General features: G+C 53.4%; 1 protein-coding gene across 7 annotated transcripts in view; it reads right to left on the bottom strand.

Annotated features, from left to right (window-relative positions):
* Positions 1-18,756, bottom strand: part of PDE4A (phosphodiesterase 4A) — a 50,255-nt gene that overhangs the window by 4,250 nt on the left and 27,249 nt on the right. For 5 of the 7 annotated variants that reach the window (XM_045990976.1, XM_045990975.1, XM_045990974.1 and 2 more), the window contains 13 exons: positions 11,365-11,556; positions 10,598-10,634; positions 10,407-10,477; positions 9,622-9,671; positions 9,339-9,451; positions 5,742-5,835; positions 3,840-4,063; positions 2,700-2,798; positions 2,434-2,598; positions 2,065-2,164; positions 1,807-1,961; positions 1,484-1,606; positions 856-1,038 (listed from right to left, as the gene is read on the bottom strand). In XM_045990976.1, coding sequence (XP_045846932.1) covers positions 856-1,038; positions 1,484-1,606; positions 1,807-1,961; positions 2,065-2,164; positions 2,434-2,598; positions 2,700-2,798; positions 3,840-4,063; positions 5,742-5,835; positions 9,339-9,451; positions 9,622-9,671; positions 10,407-10,477; positions 10,598-10,634; positions 11,365-11,556 — 1,606 coding nt within the window. Of the gene's footprint in view, positions 1-855; positions 1,039-1,483; positions 1,607-1,806; positions 1,962-2,064; positions 2,165-2,433; positions 2,599-2,699; positions 2,799-3,839; positions 4,064-5,741; positions 5,836-7,350; positions 7,769-9,338; positions 9,452-9,621; positions 9,672-10,406; positions 10,478-10,597; positions 10,635-11,008; positions 11,026-11,364; positions 11,557-18,756 lie in introns of those variants that run through there. The other 2 variants (XM_045990980.1, XM_045990979.1) reach the window with 2 other exon arrangements.

Raw genomic sequence — 18,756 nt, 5'->3', positions numbered from 1 at the left:
TGTGTTTCTGTGCCTCTTGTTAAGTTAAATAAGCACGCGATGATAAGTTACTGCGTCTCATTTAAAAATCCACCCCAAACCAAGGGAAAGCCTCTGCCTTTGGTCCAGGTCATAATGCCAGGGTCCTGGGATCAAGCCTCTGCATCCGGCTCCCTGGCTTCCTGCCCATGGGGAAGCGGCTTCTCCCTCCCCCTATGCCCCTCCCCCCACCCTACCACTCCTGCTTTCTCAAACAAATAATAATCTTAAAAAAAAAAAAAAAAAAATCCACCAGGGGTGCCTGGGTGGCTCAGTGGGTTAAGCCTCTGCCTTCAGCTCAGGTCATGATCCCAGGGTCCTGGAATCGAGTCCCACATCTGCCTCTCTGCTCAGCAGGAAGCCTGCTCCCCCCCCACCCAACCTCTGCCTGCCTCTCCGCCTCCTTGTGATCTCTCTCTGTCAAAATAAATAAATAAATAAAATCTTAAAAAAAAAAATCCACCAAAAATCAAGGACAAGATAGCGGTTACAGGGAAAGTGAGAGGCTGTACGGACATAAGGTCTGTAACTAAGAGCTGGGTAAGTATTATTATTAGCTATTTGATGGCTACAAATGAGTTAGAACTTGTTTGACTCAGGTCTACAAGCGGTGAGTCCAGAGGCTCTGTTTGGTTGTTCTGGAGGAGAGAAGATGTTGCAGATTTCCCATCAAGATAAAAAAGGAAAAAAACAAAAACAAAACAAAACAAAACAAAACAGAAAAACTTGACTTTGTGGAGGGGCAGGTCAGGAGTGCCTGGACTTCTCCAGGCTCCAGGCCAGCGCGGGATGGGGAGGACCACCCTGCTGCCTTCCACAGGGACCGCAACACTGTACCTGAGACTTCTCCACCGAGGCTGTGTGCTTGTCACACATGGGGCTGATCTCCATGCCCCGCTCCCGTTCCCGGTCGCCCTGCTGGAAGAACTCGGCCATGATGCGGTCCGTCCACTGTCGGTACAGCTCCAGTGGTTTGGTGGGGTTGCTGAGGTCCGCACAGTGCACCATGTTGCGAAGGACCTGCACGAGGCGGGGGACCTTCAGAGGCCATGCCCCTGTCCCAGCGCGGGATCTCGTGCTTCCTTACCGCCCCCTTTATGGGGAGAATGAGGAGGAGGGGCAGCGGGGATATGGAAAGGGAAGGGAAATGGGGAGGAGAGGGGAGAGGAAGAGAGAGGGAGAGAAAGGAAAGAGACCCGTGTGGGAGAGGAGAGAAGGCGGTGTTGGGGGAGGCAGAGGGGACAGGAAGGGGTTGATGGAAGGGAAGAAGAAAGGAGGAGGGACAGCAGGAGACGGAGACTGGGATAGAGATGGGAGGGAGAGAGAAAAGAAAGAGACAGGAAGATGGGCAACGTGGGAGCTGGAGGGGAGGGAGGGGAGCCACCCAGACCCAAAGCGGGGAGAAGTCTAGTCTAGAGCAGTCTAGAGAAATTCTAGTCTCCTTATATGGCGGGCGAGGGGGCACCTGGATGCGGTCGGAGTAGTTGTCCAGCAGGAGGACACCCGAGCTGGTCACTTTCTTGGTCTCCACCATGGTCTTCAGGTCAGCCAGGAGGGTCATGTGTTTGGACATGTCCGTGGCCAGCACCTGCGGGTGAGGGGGTAGGACAGGGGCCGCTGAAGCCCTGCCTGGGGCTGCCTGGACCCCACCTGCGCTCGGCACAACTGGTCCCCAGCCCCCACAGGGACGCTGCTCCCGGGGGTTCCAGTCCTGGACTCAGACCCTGCTGCTCTCCCCAAGCCTCGGAGGCGATCTTTCCTGTCCGGTCCCGCCCCGGCCCCGCCCACCATGTCGATGACCATCTTGCGCAGGCTCTGCCGCTGGCGCTTGCTGAGATTCTGGAAGATGTCGCAGTTGTCTTCCTGCAGCAGCTTGAAGCCCACGGCCAGGTGGTGGTTCTCCAGCACCGACTCGTCGTTGTACATGAGCGCCAGCTCCGAATCTGCAGCCCAGGCCCAGGCGGGGGGTCAGAGGAGCGCAGAAGCCAACCCGGGGGGGCCCCCCCTTACCCAGCAGGCCCCGCCCCCATGGGGGAGGCCGCTCACTGGTGTTGATGAGGAACTGGTTGGAGACCCCAGGGTGGTCCACATCATGGATGGCAGCCGCAAAGAGGGCGGCAAGAATCTCCAGATCCGTGAACACAGCCTAGGGGCAGAGAGTGGGGGTTGGAGAGAGATGGGTGAGAAAGATGGGGGGGGGTCTGAGAGATAGGATGAGAGAGAGATGGGGGTGTCACCAAAGAAGGGGGTCAGGAGAGAGAGAGAAGGATCAGAAAGAGGAACAGGATCACAGAGGGACGGAGATCAGAGACCCAGGGCCAGAGAGACCAACGGGAGATGGGAGGTGGGCAGTGAGAGAGAGAGATGGGGTTGGGGGTGCACGGCAGGGCGGCGGGGGGAGGAGGGGAGGCTCACATCCAGCGCTGGCGTGGCCAGCAGCACGTGTGTGGACTGCAGCACGTCAGCCGCGTGCAGGCTGTTGTGGTAGGCCACGTCGGGGTGGTAGTGGTCCTCCAGGGTCAGCATGTAGGTCACCATGGTGTCCACCGGGATGCGAAACTTCTTTAGCAAGTCCCGCTCCTGAAGTAGGAACGGGGGTGGGGGGGCAGTGAGTCCCGCGGGCTCTCCGCTCTCCACGCGGCGCCCCTGCCTCGCACCCTGCCCCACTCGGCCCGCCCTACCTGAAATATCGTGTACATGACGCAGCTGAGCGAGCGGCCCCCGGCGTATTCCGACACGCAAAAGATGTTCAGACCCCATTTGTTCAGGTTCTCCAGTTCCTGACGGAGTTGGGAGGCCAGAGGTCAGGAGCCCTCAAGACCCAGGGCCAAGCCCCTACCCACTTAGGTCAGAAGTTCTTGGGGATTGATCTTCACCCCTCTCCACTCTTCCCTAGCAATTCAGAGCTCGGGTCTGAAGGCAGCACCCTTATTGCTCACCCAGTGGGGGGCCTAGTTCAGCAGTTGGGAACTTACCCCAGGGGGCCATAGATAACAACACAACCACAGTGACTGTGCCCTGATCATTATCTGCCGAGCAGGACCCGGAGTGCTTGATCTCGTTTGGTTGGTTTGAGAACCAAAGCCCAGAGGAGTGAAGAGACTTCCCCAAGACCTTGTATCTCACCAGTGGCCAAGTCGAAATGTGAACTCAGCTAGGCTGACCCCAGAGCACAGTTTCACTTCTGAGCTAAACTGCTCATCAGCGCCAGGGGGAAGGGAACTTGGGCTAGTTTTCCATGTCTCCCCAGAACCCCGAACAGTGCCAGCACACAGTAGGTGCTCAATAAATATTGTACAAACCCATGTGGGAGCCCCGTGGCTCCCCCACGGAAGAGCCAGGGGCTGAACCCAGGTCTGGCCAGTAGTGGGTGCTATGGGGTTCTGGCCAGACCCCCTTTCACTGACGGGGTGCCGCCATCCCCCACCTGCTGGGACTCACACGGCTCTGTTCTCCAGGAAATGGCTCTTCTTGCCCCTACGGGAGCTACACAGAGGAGGTAACGCTGTCCACTCTGGGGGCAGCCCACAGCCAATGACTGACACAGGGGTACAAAAGTTCAGTGCTCTTGCCTCAACGTGGGCTCAACTCGGTGGTGGTGTTCACACTCCGGAGCTCTTCGAGGGGTCACGCTCGAGCTCATGCCGCCTCCCGACTCAGCTCCGTCCTATCCTGCTTCCTTTACTCCCTCTCTCCTGAGAGTCTCATAACCCCAGTGTACCTGAATCCTCATTTCAGACTGGCCCAATGCCCAGTCCTTGGCTGGGCCCCAGCAGACACCTGTCCCTCTCTGGTCCAGCCCCTGTGGAATCGCCACTCACTTGGGCCAGGAGCTCCTCTTGGTCAGTCTTTACCCCAAAGCGGGGGATGCTGGAATCATTCAGGCTGCTGCTGTGTCTCAACTTCTTCACCCCTGTGATCTGAGACATGGGCTGGAACTGTGGCCCGGGGGGCGGGGGCTGCTGGGAGGGTCTCTGCCGTGGGGCTGGCTGTTTTTCTCGATCCTTCATTGTGGGCGATGAGATCTCCACTTCATTCTGCTTGTCTGCAGAAGACAGAGGCCAGACAAGCATGAGCAACTCACAGAGATGCCCTCATCTGGCCCTCAGTTCTCCTCCCTGCTCCCCACCGCGCCCTGGGAAGGCTCACTTGGGAGGGCAGACCCCTTCAGGATATCATGCTGTTGGTGACTTATAGGCTGGAAACCAGAAGGAAAGTAGGAATTCTTCTGGGACGTGGTGGGCTGGAGTGGGGACCCTGAGGCTGGCCAGGAGCTATGGGGTGGCTCCAGTCTGATGGCCAGGTTTGGCAGGGGGGTGGCATGGGAGGTCAGGAAGCGGGGTGGGGGTGCTAGAGAGAGTCGCTGCCTGCCCTGTATAGGCAGGGAAACTTCTCGGACTGGGAGGACACCTCCGTGGTGACTAAGAGTGCTGGTGGGAGTGGAGAGCAGGGGGAAGCCAGAGGGAAGGGTAGCCTCTGGCTCCATGAACCGCCCCCCACCCAGCCCACCCCTTTGACACCAGCCACTGAGGGCCAGCCCCAGGAGCCCTCTTCCTGAGCTTTCAAGGGCTTCGAGAGCCAAGCCCGGGCCACCCATTGTGACCTGGGGCCCTGCCACTGAATAACTGGGCCTCATAGGGCTTATTTGCATGCCGTGCTCCCATTGGCTGCATGTCAGAACTCGGCACGGCCACACCCCCATTGGCGGGAGCCTTTGAAACTCCGAACACTTCTCTTGAGCTCGGTGCAGGACAGTTCTCCAGAATTTGGAAACCTTTGGCGATAAATTGAAAGGGTGAAATTATCCTGAGATTGTGGGGGTCAGGCTCAGCTTGGGCTCTTGGGTTCAATGATTAGGACGAATTGGAGGTCCCCATGGGCTTGAGGGTTCTAACGAATTTGAGGTATTCCGTATCACCGTATTGGGTATGGAAAGTTTGCAGGAGTCTACTGAATTTGAGGGTCATATTAAGTTGGGCGATTCTCCTGAATTTGGAAGACTTTTCAGCTTGGAGAGTTTTTTAAAGTCTGGGGGTTCTCTTCTGGACTCTGAAGGACACCAGCTCCCTTAAGTTTGGGACCCCTACTGAAGGTGAGCATCTCTCTTAGGTTTGCGGGATCTCCTGAATTCGTGGAGGCGGGGGAATCCGAATTGGGACATGCTACTGAATTCAGGGAGGCCTTTCAGCCTGGTGGCATTTGAAGTTTAAGAATTCCATTTGAGGGGCGCCTGGGTGGCTCAGTGGGTTAAGCCGCTGCCTTAGGCTTAGGTCATGATCTCAGGGTCCTAGGATTGAGCCCCGCTTCCAGGCTCTCTGCTCAGCAGGGTGCCTGCTTCTCTCTTTGCCTGCCTCTCTGCCTACTTGTGATCTATCTCTGTCAAATAAATAAATAAAATCTTAAAAAAAAAAAAAAGAATTCTATTTGAGTTTGTGGGATTCTTGGGATCTTGAGTTTGAGAGAGTTCCACTGCAGTTCCACTGACTTTGGAGGGCCTTTTCTGCTTGGAGAAATTTTTTAATGTGGAGGTTCTAGAAAGTCGACATCCCTCTGCATTTGGGGGCATCGAGAGTATGGGAACTCTTGAGCATGGTAACCCTGATCTCTGGGGAGTCAGGAGTCAGTGTCCCTGGGGCAAATGTCACCAATTAGACGTATGGTCTGGGGCAGCCCCCTCCAGTCCAGGCGTGCAGAGTTCCCACAAAGTGCTACCCTTCACTCACCCAGGAATGTGGTGGAGATGTACTCAGAGACCTGGTTTCCTGACCTGCTCATCTCTGACAGGTGTGTGAGTTCACGGTTTAACATCCTCTTGAACTAAGGTGAAGGAGGCAAGAAGGAAGGAATGATGGGGAGACAGGGCATCAGAGGGTGGGGGAGGTCAGTCCCTCCCAAGAAACTTCTGAAGATCCCATGAACCCCTCCTACTTCTTCACTCAGCCAAGAGAGCCCTCAGCAAGCTGCTGGAAGGGAAGGGGGTCAGCCCTTCCTTTCCTCCGGGGTCTGGATGGTGACTCAGGCTGGGAAGTCGGGACTCAGCATACCCCTCCCTTCCTGAGGAAGGGGGGCACCCCTTCCCAGACTTCCTCCTCCTCCAGCCCAAAAGGAGGAGCCAGAGGGGCACCTGTGGAAGGGAGGGGCTCCTGCCTAACAGTGAGCCAATGAGGTGTCAGGAGAATCCCGTCGCCATGGTGATGGGAGTCTCCTTAGCAACTCCCCCTCCAACCAGCTGCTGAGCTGGGGGAAAGGGGGGCAGGCCTCAGGACCCTTAACCCCTGCCTTCCCAGAGCTCCCCTGGCCCAAGTATTCCCAGATATGGACCCCACTCCCAAGGCGTCCTGGCCCCCAGCTCCAAACCTAGTTTTGGAAGGAGAGAATACAATCTCTCCTCCACAGGAGAGAATGCAAGTGCTGGGTGAAGAGAAGGTTTGACAGGGGCAGGGGAGAATACTGAGCTGAGGAAACCTTGTTCGGTCACCCAGGGGAGGGGGGTTCCCATCACAGCCCCTCTCCCCCAACCTCAGAGGGGTGGGCACATGCACGGATGAACGGAGTATACACAGAACCAGGCCTGGCAGTCCCTCCTGGTCCCCTCATGCCACTTCACACAAGCGTCTGCTATGACATTGTGCATGGAGGAGAAAGGGCATTGCTTCCCCGCCCCCAAGCTCCACCACAGCACCCCCAAACCAGAAGCAGACTCCGTCCAGAGAGGCAGGAGGGATGCTTGGCAGGAAGGGTGAGCTCACGAAGCCCACACCAGGATGGGGCACTTACTCCTCACAGTGCTGCCAGAGACCCCAGTTGCACAGAAAGATACACATACACACACAAGATGGACCCACAAAGTCACACAACCGCACACAGAGTCACAGACTACCATCTTACACAGCTCTACACAGCCACACGAAACGAGGGGCATACACAATAAGGCAGTCCCTGATACTTGGGGTCACATGCCCCAGAAAAATCACACAGGTCTGGGCTCCCAAACGCATCCCAACACACACCACCACAAACAGCCATATGATCTCAGAGAGGGCCCCATCATGACCCAGGCAAACAAGCATATGGTCACACAGCCCCACACCACTGCAGACACACACACAGGCGAGTGCTGACAGTCACACCCAGCAAGAGACCCACATCCCAGCCACCCACTCTCCCCGCCCAGTCCCGGGCCACACACAGAGACAGACAGTCACAAGGTTTCATGTTCAGGCCACACACGTGCACAGCGGCACACACCAGCCCAGACCAGGGGCTGTAGGATCCAAGGTGGGAGGGCCAGGGCTGAGTCTCCTGCCCACCCTCCATTCCGAGTTCCCCTACCTGGTCCCACCAGCCCACCAGCCACGGCTTGGAGCAGGTCTCACAGAAGAAATCCACCAAGGGCATCTTGGAATCTTAGCCCCGCTCGGGGCTGCCGCACAGAGAGGCTGGGCTTGGGGAGTCCTGGGGTTAACAGCCACTGTGGGGGGGCGTGGGGGGATTCTGGGCAGGTGGGCAGTGCAAGGGGGAGCCGCGGAGGGGCCTGGGCCGGCCCAGCAGGGCTGGGGGCTCCCCTCCCCTCCGCGCTCCCGACAGCAGCCCTGGTTACATGGTCTGCCAGCCCCTGGCCCTGAAGGGCCCCCCCGCGGCAGCGGCTGGAGGCAGCCTGGGACCCCTGCCCATGAGGGGGCAGGGCGAGGGTCCCGGGAGGTGGCTTTGGAGGCTCTGGGCTCCGTGTGTGCGTCTGTGTGTGTGCGTGTGCGTGCTCACTGCAGCACTGGCAGGCTGCATGCAACGTCAGGTGGTGCCGGGGGTGGGGGGGGCGTTAAAGGGGCATCGGAGCCCACGGGCCCAAGCCAGGATCCAGGTGGGACTGCCAGAGATGGCAGGGAGGCGCACACACCCTAGAGAGGACATGTCCCCTCCATGGACACACCCAGAGACAAAGACACACACCCAGATGCTCTACACATTCATAGACACACAAACACTCTGAGACACACCTTCCACACCAACCCATATGCAAGCACATACCACACAGTCACAACTCTGATGTCCAACACATTTACAGGTAGATGGCTGGACACACAGGAGGTAGGCACCTTCAGACACAGCACTTCCAGGAACACAGAGTCACACCCAGATGTGGAGACACACACCTAGGGACAAACACCCAGATATACTGACACACTTAACAAACATTCAGCATAGCCACAGACACACTTTCCAACAAACACAAAAAACCATGTGGCCCTTGGTACCAGACAGACCCTGAGAAATCCGCGAGGGAATGCTCACACTCACACCCACAAATACACAGACACACCACTGCAGAAACACAACCGCAGACCTACATTTAGAGACAGTCACACTCTCAGATGCTCAGTACACCCTCAGAGACACATCACCCTCAGACTCGAATGTTCCCAGACAAACCTCCACCCACAGGTGTAGGCACCCCCCCCAACACAGACACCTCCACCTGCACACTCATTTCCTGATAGGCTTCTTCCTCCCACGAGGGCAACCACCATGCTGCACAACAGAAACATCATTCATATCGCCTGCTTTCTGAATGGTATCCTCTGGAGTTGTGCAGTCCACAAGCTGCACAGCTGTGCAGGGAAGCCTTGCACCCTCCCCTGTAGCCCTGCAAGCGCGCGCACAGAGTCACAAACACATGGAGAGACACACTCAGATTCATTCCTAGGCCAACTCACACTTGTAAACATAGCACCCCTCTGGCACAGGCCCACACAACCCAGTATAATCGTCTGCTCACACCTATACATCCTTGGTACGTACACATCTGCATACCGCTCCTGATGTGCCCTCTTAAAACATCCCCTCCCATCCCACCTTGTGCCGCGAATGTGTAGCCTGCAAACTGACAGCCACACAGACCCACAGGCACATACACACTTGCAGACTCTAGCGTAAGAACCCCGCTTAAGAGAGACGGTTGTCTACGTGCAGGTGCACACACACCCATACCCATCCACACACACCAGGCTCCCCCACCCCTGGGAGAAGTCAGAACCCACGGGAACAGGCAGACTAGGGGGTCAGCCCCGCCTAAGGATGGACTCCCACCCCATAGGCCCCACGTACTGATTGACCCCGCCCCATAGTTAGCCCCGCCCCATTCCCCACCCAACAGTCAGCCCCACCCCACAGGCTCAGGGAATGGTCCCACCTCATTGGCCCCATCCAGAAACCAGCCGCGCCCCCAAGGATGCCCCGCCTATAGGTCCCACCCAGTGGGTGGTCCCCATCCCCAGGCCCCGCCCAGGCGCTGCTCCCGCCCGGAGGGCTCCAGGTCCGCTCACCTTGTGAGAAGCCATCTCGCTCACAGAGCGGTATGTCTGCATGGTCTCCAGCTGTTCGAGACACCAGTCCAGCTCCTCCAATGTCTCCCGGGCCAGTTGCTGACATGTCTCTTCTGGAGAAGGGGCAGCACAGGTGGTGACCCAGAGGCCCCAGCCCGTGATGATGGGGGTCTACCAGGTGAGAGGGGTGCTGGGAAGGGAGAGTTAAGACAGCCACCCCGAGCGAGAGGATCCCCACCCCAGCAGCAAGAGGGCCCCTTTCCCACCCCCTGGGCTTTGTTACCTGATAGCGTGGCCTTGCAGACCGGGGTTGGGCCGCCCAATGGGGACCGTCTGCAAAGAAATGGGGCTCCAGCATCAGCCTGTGCATCCGGATTCCTGCTTCCCCCCTCCACGAATAATGCCAGTTTTCCTTTTTCTGAGTGCTCACTGTGTCCCATGTACTCAGCCTGCAGCCTCTCACAGAGCCCCATAACGACCCATTTTACAGATGAGGAAACGGGCTCAAAGGAGTGACGGGGCTGCTCAGAGGTAGGGACAGGTCCTTTGTCTCCAAAGTTCCTACTTCCTTGAGCATCTTTCCCCTAACTCCTGGAGGGAACAGCAGTTCTCAGCCACGCACCTGCCCCCACATAATAACTACTGCTTTTTCGCACTGAACAATGTTCTCACACTTTTCTGTGTATCATCTTCCAGACTCCTCACAGCCACATCTATGGAGGCGCTATTAAATTCCCATTTTATGGAGGGGGAGCAAAGGTACCATACGATGCTGTTTGCCCAGGAAGTGGGCATCAGGGCCTGCAGTGGACCCAAGCCTGGGGTAACTGGCTACCCTTGGCCTCACCACCAAAGTGTCTGGACCCCTTCGTCTTTAAGTTTTAAGTTTCTGTCTTAGGCATTCAAATTGCCATGGTTTACTGGCTCAGGGGGAGCTGTTGCCTGAACAGAAAGAGGCTCAGAGAGATCAAGTTCCTGCCTGAGGTCACACAGCAGAGCTAAAAGTTGAACCCAGATGTGCTTAGTTAGCCTTGCAATCAGGACCGTTGGGGACCAGCCCTGACTTACTTGTTGCTGGGAATGGGCACATTGGTCAGGAGTGAGAAGTTGCTGCGAACACTCCGGAGACTGGCCAGCACCTGGGATAGGGAGCAGCAGTGAAAAGAGGGAGCCACGTGGAGAGGCAGCTGGGGCTAGGCACCATTCCCAACGGTGGGGGAGAGTTGGAACCCCTTCCCTCCTTAGGAGAGGGGTCTTACCTGGGCAAAAGGTGTCACAATGAGGTCCTCAGCGTGCCTGCAATCAAGGACAGGGGCAGGTCAGGAGTCCTTGCATCGGGACACCTATGGGCCTGGGTGGAGAAGGGCTAGGATGCCAGAGAAGCAACTTGCTAGAGTGGGTTGGGCCTGGGGAGGTTGGTGGGCTCGGAGGGGAGGCTCTGACAGGTCAGGGGAGAAGGCACTTACACCTCCCAAGGGTAGACCCCCTGCAGGGGCTGGTCCTGAAGGAAATGGTGGTCAGAAAGAGGAGCTCACTCAGGTGGGCAGGGAGGGGTTGTGCAGAGACAAAGGGGACAGCCATAAATACCCTGCGGGGGCTGGGCTTGGTGAGAGCAGTGGGCAGGAGGGGATGGGGAGCAGGAAGGAGGTGGGGAGGGCTGAGGCGGGTACCTGGATGGGTAGGGCCAGGATTGGAGGATCCAGTGAGAGGGGAGGGGGCTGAGCAGGTCTGGGGGTGCTCACACCTCAACAGGTGGTCGTGATAAGGGGGGCTGACTTAGGGAGGCCTGGGGTGGGGGAGAAGGAAAAGTGGGTTCAGCCAAGGTGGACAGTCCGTAGGAAGAAGTGGCAGCCAGGTCCCAGCTGCCAGTGGGTAGGCAGGACTGAGCCCTGGCTATGGACAAGGGGGCTGTTTACTTTTCACTGGAAGGGAGAGGTGGCCCAGGGCTCGGGCAGGGTCCCCACTCCCTGCTGGCAAGGGCAGCTCATGTGGGAGCAGGCCTGGAGGGTGACAAGGGGGTGCTCACGCCTCGCTGGTGACCGACGAGTTCCGGGACATTGTTTTGGGGGACATGTCGTAGTCGCTGTCTGAACGGTACAGGAAGGACTCCCGGCGCTGGCTGGTGGCGGCCCCAGCATGCAGCACGAGGCCCGGGCTCGCCTGCGAGTCCAGGGGGCTGCGGCCGGGAGATGGCGAGGGCCCATTCTCTGCCTCAAAGCTGTAAGGGGATGGGCAAGAAGACAGGTCAGCGGGGCTGAGATGACATTGGAAAGGAATGTACAAGGAAATTCCTGGTCGAGGTAGGGGGGCAGATAGGAGACATTAAAGAGAGACAGATACCCCAAAAGAGATGGGGAGTTGCGGAGCTCAAACTACTGAGCGCCTCTGAGAGCCAGGCTCTGTAGAGGTGCTGGGGACACAGCAGTGACTGAGACAGACCATCCTCTGTCCCTCAAGGACATGTCACGGGGAGGCTGGACTCTAAACAGGTTAGCCTGGCGGCGGTGCACACCCCCAAAGTGTGGGGGCCTTCTTGGCTCTACCCTTTCCTCAATGCCCAAGTCTATTCAGAATCTGTCCACTTTGCACCCCCTCCTGGGTCAGCCCTGCCTCAGTGCTTGCCTGGATCTGGACCAGTACATTTGTCTCTGCCCTGGTCCCTGGCTCCCGTCTTTGCTCCTCAGTCTGTTCCCCTCCACTGTGGCCAGAGGGAGCCTTTGAACACTTGTGTCAGGTTCCGTCCTTCTTCTGTTCAGATCCTTCTATGGCTCCCAGCTCACTCTAGAGCAAAAGCTCAAGTCCCCACTGTGGCCCACAGGGCCCTGCCCGATAACCTCCCAGTCCACCCCTCACTCACTCCACTCTAGCCACAATGGCCTCCTTGCTGTTTCCTAAACATTCCAGATACATTTCAGCCTCAGGGCCTTTGCACAGGCTGCTTCCCCTGCCCAGATCTCCGGTGGCTCCTCCTTTACCTCCTTCAGACCTCTGCTCAAACGCTGTCTTCTCAGGAGGCCTCACCTCACCACACATCTATGATCTGAATCTCTGCCCCAATATTTCTCTATCTCCCTTCCTTAAAAAAAAGAAATACTACTTACCTGACATACTCTATATTTGATTTCTTTACTATTTGCCTTCCTTTCCAGAACTAAGCCTTGGAGAGGAAGGATTTTTGTCTGCTTTGTTCACTGCTATATCCCTTGAGCCAGGAAGATGGCCTGGCACACGGCAGACACCCCATACACGTTTACCTAATAAACCATAATATGTAACGAATGAACTTTCGGATTGTGCCATGCACAGAATCAGAAACCAGGTGGGTGACTAAAAGTTACTAGAGAGGTGATTTTAGCTGCTGTAGTTTGAGCCAGGCGCCTGAAAGATAAGAAGGAGCTGGCCACTGGTCAGGAGGTAGGAAAACACTCCAGGGGTGGGGGTGGGGTGCGGGAATAGCAAGTGCAAAAACCCTGGGGCAGGATTTGGCTTTTGTGTGAGGACTAGCAAGGAAGCTGGTGTGGCGAGAGTGGGGACACAGACTGTGACCATAGAGACACAGCTACAGAGAGAGGGGAGGAAGATGGGTCCCAGCCTGGGGACACTGGCAAGACAGAGATCTCAGGATGAGGCAGGGAGACGCTGGCCCTGCCAATTCCCAGAGGTACGACCTGGGGAGCAATGACTGGATTTCAGTTTCCTCATCCACAAAATGGGGACAAACACCACCTCCTTCGGGGCATCCAGGTGACCAGTGTAAAACAGGAGTCAGAATTCAAGCAGGTCAGCTGCTGCCCTCTACCTGCTCAAGCTCCATTCGAGCACATTCCTACCATTAAAACAAGTGTTCCCAGGGCCCAGGCATCTGACACCAAAGACAGGGTGATGCTGGGGGTCCTGAGCAACCGGGCAGTCCAATTTTAGGAAAGAAATCACAAATTTTCTTATTTTTTAATTGTTATTTTTTTTAAACATTTATTTGACAGAGACAGATCACAAGTAGATAGAGAGGCAGGCAGAGAGAGAGAGAGAGAGGGAAGCAGGCTCCCTGCTGAGCAGAGAGCCCTATGTGGGACTTGATCCCAGGACCCTGAGATCATGACCCGAGCCGAAGGCAGCGGCTTAACCCACTGAGCCACCCAGGCACCCTAATTGTTATTTTTTTAAGTAGGCTCCACACCCAGTGTGGAGCCCAACCCTGGGCTTGAACTCAGGACCCCAAGATCAAGCGCTGAGCTGAGATCAAAGAGTCGGAGGCTTAACCAACTGGACCACCTAGGGACCCCAGGAATCAGAACTTTTAAACAGCCAAAAATTCAAACTTCTTTTAAAAATCAAACACCAAAAAACTTCTTAAAAACTCTAAAAACTTCAGCTCTGCAAAAGACACAGTCGAAAGCATAAAAAAACAAGTTACATACTAGGAGAATATATATGACAAAGGACCTGTATCCAGACCATATAATGAAGTCTCCAAACTCAATAAAAAGAAGACAAGGAATTCAATTTAAAAATGACCAAAAGTCTGGACAGTTCGCCAAAGAAGATATACAGATGGCAAATAAGCAAAGGAAACACCATTACTCCTTAGGGAAATACAAATTAACACCCGGAACTATCCCTTCACACCTGCTAGGATGGTTCAAATAAACAAACAAGAAACAGACAAGAACTGAAGACAATAATGACCATTGGCGACAAGGATTTGGAGCAACTGGAACCCTCCTCATCCGTTGCTGGAGGGAAGACTCCAGCAGGAAGTGGCTTAGCCACTCTAGAAGGCAGCTGGTTAGTTTCTTAAGCAATGAACTGTACACTTACTGGGTGATCCAAAATCCCACTCCTGCATTTATACCCAAGATAAGTAAAAATACGGTAGACCCTTGAACAACAAGTGGGTTGGGGGTGCTACCCCCCGCGAAGTTGAAAATCCACATATAACTTTCAGTTCCCCAAAAACTTGACTACTAACAGCCTACTGTTGACCAGAAACCTTACCAATAATGGAAACAATCGATTAACATGTATTTTGCATATGTATTATATACTGTAGTCTTACCATAAAGTAAACTAGAGAAAAGAAAATGTTATTAAGAAAGTTACAGGAGGGGTGCCTGGATGGCTTAGTGGGTTAAGCCTCTCTGCCTTCAGCTCAGGTCATGATCTCAAGGTCCTGGGATTGAGCCCCGCATCCGGCTCTTTGCTCAGCAGGGAGCCTGCTTCCCATCTCTCTGCCTGCCTCTCTGCCTGCTTGTGATCTCTCTCTCTCTGCCAAATAAATAAAATATTTTTTTAAAAATAAAATAAAAAATAAGAAAGTCATGGGAGCGCCTGGGTGGCTCAGTCAGTTAAGCGTCTGCCTTCGGATTAGGTCATGATCCCAGGGTCCTGGGACTGAGTCCTGCATCAGGCTCCCTGCTCAGCGGAGAGCTCTCCCTCCTCCTGCCTGCAGGTCTCCCTGCTTGTGCTCTCTCTCTCATTCTCTCTTTCTCTCTCTGGGTCAAACGAATAAATAAAACTTTTCAAAAAAGATCATGGGCACCTGGGTGGCTCAGAGTGTTAAGCGTCTGCCTTCAGCACAGGACATTATCTACAGGTCCTGAGATCAAGCTCCATGTCTGGCTCCCAGCTCAGCCAGGAGTCTGCCCTCTCCCCCTGCTTGTACTCTCTTTGTCTCTGTCTCTCAAATAAATAAATAAATAAATATTTTTAAAAAAATCATAAGGGGGGGCACCTCGGTGGCTCAGTTGGTTAAGTGTCTGACTTTGGCTCAGGTCATGATCTCTTGGTCCTGGGATGGAGCCCCGTATCAGGCTCCCTAGTCAGCACAGACGCTGTGTCTCCCTCTCCCTCTGCCCCTTCCCCCCCATGCTTGTGCTCTCTCTGTCTCTCTTTCAAATAAATATTCTTTTAAAAGGAAAATAATAAGAAAGAAAATACACATTTCTAGTCCTATTCTTTCTTTTTTTAAAAGATTTTATTTATTTATTTGACACAGAGAGAGAGGTAGCAAGAGAGGAAACACAAGCAGGGCGGGTGGGAGAGGGAGAAGCAGGCTTCCCACTGAGCTGGGAGCCCAAGGTGGGGCTCCATCCCAGGACCTGAGCTGAAGGCAGATGCTTAAGGACTGAGCCACCCAGGCGCCCCTGTGGAGCCTGCTTAAAAAAAAATTTTTTTTTGAATTACTGTGAAATAATAAAAAATATATATTTGGTTTCTGCCCTGGTTTCTTGTCACCCAATTCTAAAAACCCTAGGAATGTCTGCAGTGAAAAGTGTCTTTGCCTGCCAAGAGATGACTATCTGCTGGGGACACCTGGAGAGCCTCAGGATGGGGACTCCTTGCAGGGGTGCGGGGGGTGGGGGGTAGGAGGGTGAGGGGGTGGGGGTAGGAGGACGGGGAGGGCAACCATGTGATTAAGTGGGTTAGAGCTTTCAGTCCCCTTTCTTGGACTGGAAGGGAAGAGACCAGGAGGCTGAGTGACTCACCAATGGAGCGGCCAACGATTTAACGAGTTGTGCCAAAAAATGAAGCCTCCATCAACATCCCTGAGAGCTTCCGGGTTGCTGAGCACGTGGAGGGGCTACACCTGGAGAGGGCATGGAGCTCCAGGCCCCTCCCCTTAGACCTCGCTCCCTGCATCTCTTCCTTCTGGCTGTTCCCGAGCGGTATCTTTTCTAATAAACCAGTGGTCTGGTAAGTGCACAGTTTACTGAAGTTCTGTGACCAGCTCCAGGAAACTAACCAAAGCCGAGGCGGGGGTTGTCCTAACCTTGACTTACAGCTGGTGGGGCTAAAGCATATGTAGACACACCCTGGACTTGAGACTTAAGCTAAAGTGGGGGCAGCCTTACCAGACTGAGCCCTTCACCTGTGGGGTCTGTAGTAACTCCAGGCAGTTCGTGTCAGAATTGAAACAGAATGCAGTTCACACAGTCCGTGCCACAGACAGCTGCAGAATTGGTTGGTGTGTGTGTGGCGGGGAAACCACACATGTTTGGTGTCAGAAGTGAAGAGTCAGCAAGAGCAGAAAGAAGCAGCAGTTTCCTTTTTAACGCCTGATACGCAAAACGACTTGAATCAGTCTCAAAAGAATTTTGCAAAGAGAAAGAAGCCAGCAGTGGGGATTACCTGTGTCAAAACTCAGAACTGACTAATAAATGAATTTAGCGAAGTCGCATGATACAAAGTCACCAAAAATCGGTTGCCTTTCTGTACACGAACAATGAATAATCCAAAAAGAATATTATGAAAACAATTCCATGTACAATACCATCACAATGAATAAGATGTTAGGAATGAACTTAACCAACGGGACAAAAGTGCACAGAAAACAAAAATGTTGCTGGAAGGAATTAAAGAAGGCACAAATAAATCAAAAGACATCCTGCATTCAAGAATGAGGAGACCGGGGCGGGGGTGGGGGGGCGCCTGGGTGGCTCAGTGGATTAAAGCCTCTGCCTTTGGCTCAGGTCATGATCTCAGGGTCCGGGGATCGAGCCCCCCATTGGGCTCTCTGCTCAGCAAGAAGCCTGCTTCTCCTCTCTCTCTGCCTGCCTCTCTGCCTACTTGTGATCGCTCTCTCTGTCAAATAAATAAATAAAATCTTAAAAAAAAAAAAAGATTTGTTTAAAAAAAAAAAAAGAATGAGAAGACAGGCCCCTGGGTGGGCTCAGTTGGTTAAGCGCCTGCCTTCGGCTCAGATTGTAATCCCAGGTTGCTGGGATTAAGCCCCACAGGGGGCTCCCTGCTTGGTGGGGAGTCGGCTTCTCCCTCTCTCCCCTGCTTGTGTTATCTCTTCCCTTCTCTCAAATAAATAAAATAAAATCTTAAAAAAAAAAAAAAAAGAATCTTGAAGAAGAAAGTTGGAAGACTCACACTTCCCGATTTTAAAACCTACAAAGCTACGGTAATCAAAACAGTGTGGTACTGGCATAAAGACAGACTTATAGACCAACAGAGTCGAGTGAACTCACAACCAAACCCTTACATATATTGTCAAATGACTTTCAGTATGAGCACCAAGACCATTCAATGCGGAAAGGACAGAGAGTCTCTTGAACAAATGGTGCTGAGAAAACTGCTTATTCACATGGAAAAGGATAAAGCTGGATCCTTACCTCACACCATATACAAAATTAACTCAAAATGGATCAAAGACCTAAATGGAAGAACTAAAAGCTATAAAACTCCTAGGAACTTCACGACATTGGACTTGGCAATGATTCCTTGGATATGACACCAAAAGCACAGGCAACCAAAAAACAGGGGTGCCCAGGTGGCTCAGTCAGTTAACTGTCTGCCTTTGGCTCAGGTCGTGATCCCAAAGTCTTGGGATCAAGTCCTGCATCCGGCTCCCTGCTCAGTGGGAGCCTGCCTCTCCCTCTCCTGCTCCCTTTGCTTGTGCCTTCTCTCTCTCTGTCAAATAAATAAATAAAATCTTAAAAGAAAAAAAAGGAAGAAGAAAAGAAATTGTATCTCATCAGAATTATCAGTTTTTTGGCACCAAAGGGCACTATCCAGAGAGTGAAAAGGCAATCCATAGAACGGGAGAAAATTTTTGCAAACTATGTATCTGATAAGGGATTGATACCTAGAATACATAAAGAGCTAAAACTTAACAACAAAAAACAAACAACCCAGTTAAAAAGTGGGCAAAGGACTTAAATTATACATTTCTCTGGAGAAGATATGGGCACACGTCGGAGAAGTTGCAGGCTTGGTTCCAGAACACTGCAATTAAGCATGGCAACTGAATTTTGTCTATTTCCTGGACATATAAAAGTTATGTTTACACTACACTGTGGTCTATTAAGTGTGCAGTAGCATTAAGTCTAGGAAGTTCATAACCTTAATTGAAAAATACTTGATTGCTGGGGCACCTGGGTGGCTCAGCAGGTTAAGTTTCTGCCTTCAGCTCAGGTCTTGATCCCTGGGTCCTGGGATCGAGCCCCGCATCAGGCTCTCTGCTCAGCAGGGAGCCTGCTTCCCCCTCTCTCTCTCTGCCTGCCTCTCTGCCTACTTGTGACCTCTCTCTCTGTCAAATAAATAAATAAATCTTAAAAAAAAAAAAAGAAAACTACTTGATTGCTAAAAAATGCTAACCATCATCTGAGCTCTCATTGAGTTTTAATCACTGGTCCCAGTTTGCCCTAACAAATACAATGAGAATGAAAAAGTCTGAAATATTGCAAGAATTACCAAAATGTGATACGGAGACACAAAGCGAGCAAATGCTGTTGGGGAAACGGCACTGATAGACTTGCTTGACGCAGGCTTACCACAAACCTTCAATGTGCGAAAACCACAGTATTTGTAAAGTCCAGTAAACCAAAGCACAACAAATAAGATATGTGTGCACACCGATGGATAATAAGCACATGAGACGATACCCGACACCCTTAATCATTCGGGAAATGCT

This window comes from Meles meles, chromosome 20 (genome assembly GCF_922984935.1).
Source record: "Meles meles chromosome 20, mMelMel3.1 paternal haplotype, whole genome shotgun sequence".
Taxonomy (NCBI): Eukaryota; Metazoa; Chordata; class Mammalia; order Carnivora; family Mustelidae; genus Meles; species Meles meles.
Note: the sequence above shows the minus strand (reverse complement) of the source record. Positions and strands in the feature narration are given on the sequence as shown.